A 7,785-nucleotide genomic window follows, 5' to 3' on the forward strand; every position below is an offset into this window, starting at 1 on the left:
TTCGTCGGATTTACTCTTGTAATAAAAGTTAAAAGCATCTGAAACTGCAGAGTTATATCTAATCCTATGAAAAAAAAGTTGAAAATACAGCTAAATGCAAGGGTGATTATCATATGTAAAGTCCTTAACTTATTATCTATTTCTTTTTTGCAGTATGAACTACCGTTCTATTACCCTGGACAAGTAAGTTATTCTGACCTTCTTAACTATAGCTGTTACATGCACCTTGCCTTTTAGAATTATGGCTTAATTCTAAATGTTTGTGAAACCATTGGTATCAACCAGACCTCCACTCTCTCGATTTTTTATGGTTCGGGTGCTATACTCTATGTTTCCTGATCGATAATGGATGTTCCGTTCATCCATCTCTATTGGCGTATCTTGCTGATGAATAACTGTCAGCACACACGGATAAATCAAATTCCACACTTGACTTTATTTCTTCGAATGCAGATCTGTCTTGGCAAGGTGACTATGCACCTATATCAAGGAGCATTTGTGGACGTCGGAGGAGTATATGAAGGGTAATATATGCATCTACATGCTCGTCTTTCCTTCTAAAATTCTTTTTACTCCCTTCTCCTATATAGGAAACCATTAGAAAGGAAAACATATCAGTATATCACAACCCGTAATATATGCATCTATCTCCTTAGTTGTTTCTGTAGTTTTATTGGAGGAATTATTCTACTCCATGATTGTCAGTTCTCCTATAATAAGAAAAGCTTCTTCCCTCTCTCCGTTGTTCAAGAAATAGAATACTCCTATTTTCTCATTTCATTTACAATATGAATCATGTTTTTACTATTTGTTTCCTTCCTCATATGCCTGCTCAGCTGTTCACCAAACATAACAAGCTGACTATCTAAACTTTTTCATGCAATACCTTTCCTATAAACTACTACCTTTTATAAAACTGATGGGTACCAAGTATAAAATGGCCACAGGAACAAAACTGCAGCAGGATATCCCATGCTATACTTAAAGAGTTGGTTTCGTAGATGAACTGGTTCTGGTTATTGTTACCATCTAGTACACTTATGCTATTTCCTTAGTTTGTTCTAGCATCTACGATTACTCCGAAATTCTTCCCTTCTAAGCTTACGTACACCATCTGTTTCAGGTGGGTTCCTATTAAAGACAATGTTTGGTACTGGATCCGCCAGCACATAAAAGTGGGTATGCATGTTATGGTTGAGATTTTGGTGAGTAATTCAGATATATATTTGCACATTGCTTCTTTTAATTTTCTCTTCTCCTTGTGGAACTGAGGATCCTAACGAGCACCCCTATTAAAATTTCCCTTTATTTGGTTAAAAGAAGTGATACGATTGTCATATATATTCATAATTCTAATTCTTTTTAATGGTTGTGGAGTTAAGACAAACATTGAGATAGCTACAAAAGTTACCTCATGAGCAGTCAAACTTGTAATTCTACTTCGTATCCTCACCTTCATGCACCATATTTTTCCTGCTCTTTATCTTTTCCTTTTTTTTATTTATTTGGGAACTTATGGGAAGTGATTTGTCCTAACGTGTTAGAGGAAAGTGGAGAAACTTATATTCACAGTTGTTTTTTGGTAGCACTTTGATTTGAAATAAATATATTCATGTCCAGTTGTAAGCAGCACCCGAACTTCAAATTAGAGTCCCACTTTAAAAGCATTTTTTCTACTTGACTATGATACATCTGCTTCTGATGCAAAAAGTAATGGTTAGATAATCCTCTTGATGCAGTAAACTGTATTTATATATATGCTCCTTTCTAAATCTTAGGATAGTGAAATAATGACTTGCAAGGGAGATCAAAGACTATAGATTTACATATCAGATTGTTATAAAAATGTCAAGTTCAATCTTCAAATTTTGTCAAGCTCCCCGCTTTGAACTAAAGAACCTAATTAAGGACTATTTGATTCTTATTACATGACATTTACGCTCCCAACTTTGAACTAAAGAACATAAGGACTCATTTTGTTCTTATTACATGATTAATATAGTTTTAACTTTCTAAAACTCATTCCAATCTATTTATGCATATTTAAGGCTCATTGGATCGTTGTAGGTCATATTTAAAGCAAAAATGACATTTACGCTCCCAACTTTGAACAAAAAACCTAAGGACTCATTTTATTTTTATTGCATGATTAATATGCATATTTTAACTTTCTAAAAATTATTTCAATCTATGTATGCACATGCAAGATAAAGTATTATGTTTCTTAATCAGTGTGCTCAACAAATCGGCGGAAATGAGTGTGGCTATTACGTTATGAAGTTCATGTTAGAGATAGTCACGTTACAACATGACTATGAAGGCCGGCTAGATGAGGTAAGTAACTAATTGATTCGTATTCTAGACTATTAATACATTGTCATTAGTTGCTTGAATGTTAAAATGTGACATTTCATTTGCATTTAATCGATCTAATGCTCCATCAAAGTTTTGTTTTTGTAAGGTCTATACTCCGAGGACTGCGCCTTATGCTAGTGAGGAAATTGATGTGGTTCGTGAGCAATGGGCGAAGTTTTTTACCACCAAGTATTTATTATTGACCTGAGGGCGCTTGATCGTGTTGGTTTAGATGTTATAGAACAATCTTTTATGTTAAAATGTATGCGTACGTTGAAATTGGAACGTAAATATATTTAAATGTATCGGTATGTGCACTTTTGGTTTTGGGATATATACAAAACTCCAGTTGTTGTTTTTATATTTGTTATACAGGTTGCGTTATTCTATTATTGTTTTGACAGGTTTCTATATTTGGTGCAAGGCACTCTAGGTATCCCTAAACAAAATTAGAATTTTCCCGCCAAAAGTGCTTTGTTGCAGCGTACATATATGTTGTACGCTGCAACAAGGGAAAAAAATTTCGCAAAAGTTCAGACTTGTTGCAGCGTACAAATAAATGTACGCTGCAAAAAGTTGAGTCTTTTGCAGCGTACATATATATGTACGCTGCAACAAGTCCAATTTTTTGCCAATTTTTTGGCACTTGTTGCAGCGTACATACATATGTACGCTGCAAAAAACACCTTTTAGCAGCGAACATTGTACGCTGCAACAAGTTCAGACTTGTTGCAGGCCCCCCAGTTGCAGCATACGATGTACGCTGCAACAGGGGTCTAAAAGCCCGCTGCAATAAGGGTTTTTTCTACTAGTGCTTTAATCTTGGGTTGTTTAAAGATGTCTGACTCTTTTTATGCAGATGCTAAGGGTAATATTGGAGTGGCAAGTGGTCATATAAACACAATCGATGTTTGGAGTAACAACGGCATCAAGTACTTTGTTGAATTCAATGACTTGTGTCAACCGCTTAGGAAAGGTGGACAGATCTTGGTTAGATTCATTAGGAGCCTTGCGAAGATGGAGGCTTACTGTCCAGTTGGAGACAAGAACAGGAAAAAGGTCGATGGGGCTCTAAAAGCTAAATTGGTACAAGAGATAGACGTAAGTATAATCTTAGGAAATCATCTGCTTTAATTTACTTAAAAGAGACCTATAAACTAAATTGATACTCCCATGAAATGCATCTATTTCGATTTACTTAATTAGACCTATAAACGTCAATAAATCATCAGATTATTCAACTTTGAAATGCATCATTCACCCACAAAAAGTAAATACCAAGTATGATTGGAAATCAGCAGCACTTGAAATATGGTTGAAAATATGAATTATGATAGGAAATCAGCAGTCTGACTTGATTCCTATGCTGATTGTGGTAAATTATTTTTTGCAGGATCGCTTTGTTATTCCTGATGGTCCAGTATACGTCACACAAATTCTCAAAAAGCTGGAAGCAGTATAAATACTCTCTCAAGAAAGATTACTACAAACCAGAGGAGAAAATAGAAACACAGATGACCACAGAAGCAGTTCCACAACATGGAATTAGCAGTAAGGAGTGGATAAAGTTGGTTAGATATTGGTATTCAGATGAAGGGAAAGTAAGTACCATGTTTTTAATTGAAGTTTGATTAAACTTTGTTTATTTTTTTCTTAATAAATCTCTTTGAATGTGAGTGCAGAAATTGTCAGATTGTGGAAAAGAAGCACGAGCCTCCCAAACTCAATTTCATAGATCTGGTTCTAATAGCTATGCGAACCAACAAGCTGATTATGTAAAAACAATTAATTCTTTTATTTATTTCATGATGGTGTCATATTTCTAGATTTTCTTTAATACTTCTTACATTGCTACTCATATATCGGAAGACGAGCATAGAGTAAAAATGAGCTTATTAGCCCTTTGGATAATGACTCATTCAGGCAAGGACGAGACCTTTCTTCCAAATACACTCACTGAAGATTTTGTTGTATGAGTTCATATTATTAAGCTTTTTAATTGAAATACTTACAGTCCACACTGCACCAAATGTGTTTCCCAAACAGTTTCTGAAATTCATCTTGCATTGTTATCCTAATTTTTTTGTGCAGGATGATGCAAGGGCCATGGTTGAATCGCTGAAGAATGTATACCCTTCTAAGTCTCAACAAGAACTCGAGAATGAAGCCTTTGAGGACACTATGCATGGTGGAAAGGTACTAGAACGTCCTGTTTGTTACGGACTTGGAGTTCGAAAGAGCGACGTTTATGGAGTGCATGGTGTGCTAAGGAAGAATGGGTATGGAAAAGTTCGACATAGGACCGTGGTCATGGAAAATGTGAAAGAAGACGTGTCAGCTATCAACAAGAAAAATGAAACACTTGAGAAGGAAAATGGAAAGCTGCAAGAGCAAGTGAAAGAGAATAATTGGCTGCTTAAAACTCTTATTTGGACAATTTGCTCAACTAGTAGGTCAAGTTCGTACAGGAACTGCTTCAACAAAAGCTCTTGATTATGCACAACAAGTCTTGGGAATGGCACACAAAAGGGTAATTATTCTAATTTCATCATATGTCATTGAACTACTTTTGCATTTGGTTACTTCAAATATCTGAATTGTCTTGTAGCATCTTGTCTGCATCTACCTTCTGTACTTGATATATGTATAAGCCATAACAATCTGTCCAATATATGAAATAGTTACCTGCAAAGAAACAGAAAATAAGTCGTTGTTTCTAGGTTATCATGATCATGCCTATTGTGTGTGTGTTCAATACCTGATAAAATTTGGCGTCCATTTGAATGCCAAAAAAGATAAACACTCGCTAGTACCTGATAAAAATTGGCGTCCATTTTATATGAAATAGTAATAATAGTAATAATAGGATGGGATCAGTACCTGATAAAATTTTGCGTCCATTTGAATGCCAAAAAAACAATAGTTTGGTTGGAAGTGAATAAAATGCAAGTAGCTGCTATTCAAGTTGCAAGTGCTCATACTCGCAGCCCTATCTGAATTGCATTTACCATCTTTTGGTTCTTCCCTTTTATTCTCTGCTGGTTTTTCCCCCATCACTCATCCTATGTGTGGCAACTAAAATAACAAAACAATAAACTATTACTATTTTAAAAGTGACAGATTTTGAGAAAGATCCAAATATGGTATGTACATTTAAGTACCGTTGGGAATGTTTCCAAACTTGATAATTTTCCAAGGAACTTGGTCACTTATAATAGAGATTCAATGAGTGATATAAAACAAACTAGAACTGAAAATAGATAAACACATAGCTGAAAACAAAAACAGATGCTTGCATCTGATCAGAACTGAAAGTCTAAAACTGATCAGAACAAAGCTTGAAAACCAACATTTATTGATAGTGAATGCATGGAACTGAAAGTCTATACATCAACTCCAAAAGAAGTGCACTTTAGCATTCTAAACCGGAACAAAGGTAGTATATGAATAAATATTGAATAAATATTAATAGCATTCGAGATCATTGCAACAAATCTTATACTTGATCTGGTTAATCTTCAAAAACCAAACTCACTTTATTCTAAAGGTTTCAGCAGGAAATAAACGGCAAAGGAATGAAAAAGCTCAAGCATCAAATCTTGACTCTGTAAATTTTTCATATATACTCTATATAACGGTTGGACAACTATATAAAAACATAAACATTATTATAGAAAGAAACATCAAGAAAAAAATAACAGAAATAAAAACACATTGACAAATACCAGCTTTAGACTGTCACATTATAACCATATATGGTTCATCATATCGGTTCCCACATAAGCCACTCAACTTATCTCTTGTATATGGATGATTCGGCAGTTCACCAAAAGTGCATAAAAGTAGCACAAAAAATCAGGTAAGGTTCACATTTCGGATGCCATATGTTCATTTCGAAACATTTTATCCCAACCAGAATATGCAAACTGCAACTTTAATTAGCTTAAAGTTTCCGCATAGCAACTGAGTTAGCAAGGCCAGCTTGCTCTATTGTCTGTTTCAGATCATTGAGCGGTTCGGGAGGAAACCCGACAGTCTGAAGCTGGTAAGTTCTACTTCCTCCTGATCGTGAGGCATCAATGAAGGCTCGTATATCATTAATTGTGTGATTGTAGTTAAAATGAGCCACCATACGAGTCCCATCTGCTAACCTGAGCTGAATTGGAGTTGATGGTTGGCTCTGATCCACAACCAGCCCAGCAGAAGGAGGCTGGGCAGAATTCAGAGGTCTAGGAACAGTTTGCTCAGATATTGCAGAACTGTTGTCTCCAAGGGTTCTTCCAACACCTTGAAATGAAACAACGCGCTTCACGGGTTCTTGAAGTTAGTAGACAACCAAATATTAGAAAAGTGAAAGATAATATGCATGATGCTAGAAAAGATATAGTATGAACATGATTTATCATCATCAGTTACAAAAAATGTGTTTTATACACCTGGTGATTGACATGATCCCTCCTTGCATGTATGTGTTGTTCTGCTGTGTGTGTGTTCTGCTGAAATACCCCTGGGTCTTTGACATGTTCCTGGCTCTGCTATGCTTTTGCTCATTTATGATAGACATTCAGTGAGTGATATAAAACAAACTAGAACTGAATGTTGTATTTAATTTCCGACTTATTATGTACTTATTACATTTTGTATTTTTCTTTGAAGGTCGTTCAACGTGATAACGTGCAAAAGCAAAATGAAGGACAAGACACTTGATCTACATATGAGCTACTACCATCGATCATCTACATATAGTATATATATGTAGTACATCCTAGCTAGTTAGTTTTTCTAAGTTTTAGTTTTTCTTGGGTTTGATTTTTGATGTTGTTTTGGACTATTTGGTTAGGGTTTCGGTTAGTGATATAGATGCGTGTATGTTTGGATTCTGGTTAGTAACATACATGTACGTACTATGAATTATAACTACTTAAGTTTTTGTAAAGTTAATTTTATTGTTATTTGAAGACCAAGTATTCACAATTCAGGCTATTCATTGATCGATGTTGTGTTACGTTGCACTTTAATTTTAAATTTATAATTGTACGTGATGAATAATGTTTTATTATATATATATAGGAATATATAGGTGGAAAAAAAGGGTTAAATATACAAATAATTCTCGATGTTTTTTGGGGTCGTATTATCGTGCTCATTAGGAATTAAATTTCCCGCCAAAATATATTTCTGGACGCATGTATGTGTCGAGGACATTAAATAGGAAAATGTTAAAGTAGTAAAAAATCTTGTGGAAATCAGACCTGTAGACGCTTAAAATTGTCTAGGCTGAACAAAACATGGATGCATGGCAGCGTCGAGGACATTGATTAGGGAAAGGGTGGGGCAAAGCAGGAAAATCTTGTGGACGGTTAAAAGCGTCGAGGCTCTCGACGCTGAAGGATGGAAGTGGACGTCAAAAAGCGTCTCCATTTTCGACGC

General features: G+C 35.2%; 1 protein-coding gene across 1 annotated transcript; it reads right to left on the minus strand.

Moving 5' to 3' along the window:
• Nucleotides 1-6,298: 6,298 nt before the first annotated feature.
• LOC110796379 (plant UBX domain-containing protein 4-like) lies at nt 6,299-6,906 on the minus strand. Its single transcript, XM_022001440.2, has 2 exons — nt 6,792-6,906; nt 6,299-6,672 (listed from the first exon to the last, which is right to left on the minus strand). Exons 1-2 carry the CDS (start codon nt 6,904-6,906, stop codon nt 6,299-6,301), a joined length of 489 nt encoding a protein of 162 aa, XP_021857132.2.
• Nucleotides 6,907-7,785: the final 879 nt, after the last annotated feature.

Source organism: Spinacia oleracea, chromosome 4 (genome assembly GCF_020520425.1).
Source record: "Spinacia oleracea cultivar Varoflay chromosome 4, BTI_SOV_V1, whole genome shotgun sequence".
In the NCBI taxonomy this organism is placed as follows: Eukaryota; Viridiplantae; Streptophyta; class Magnoliopsida; order Caryophyllales; family Amaranthaceae; genus Spinacia; species Spinacia oleracea.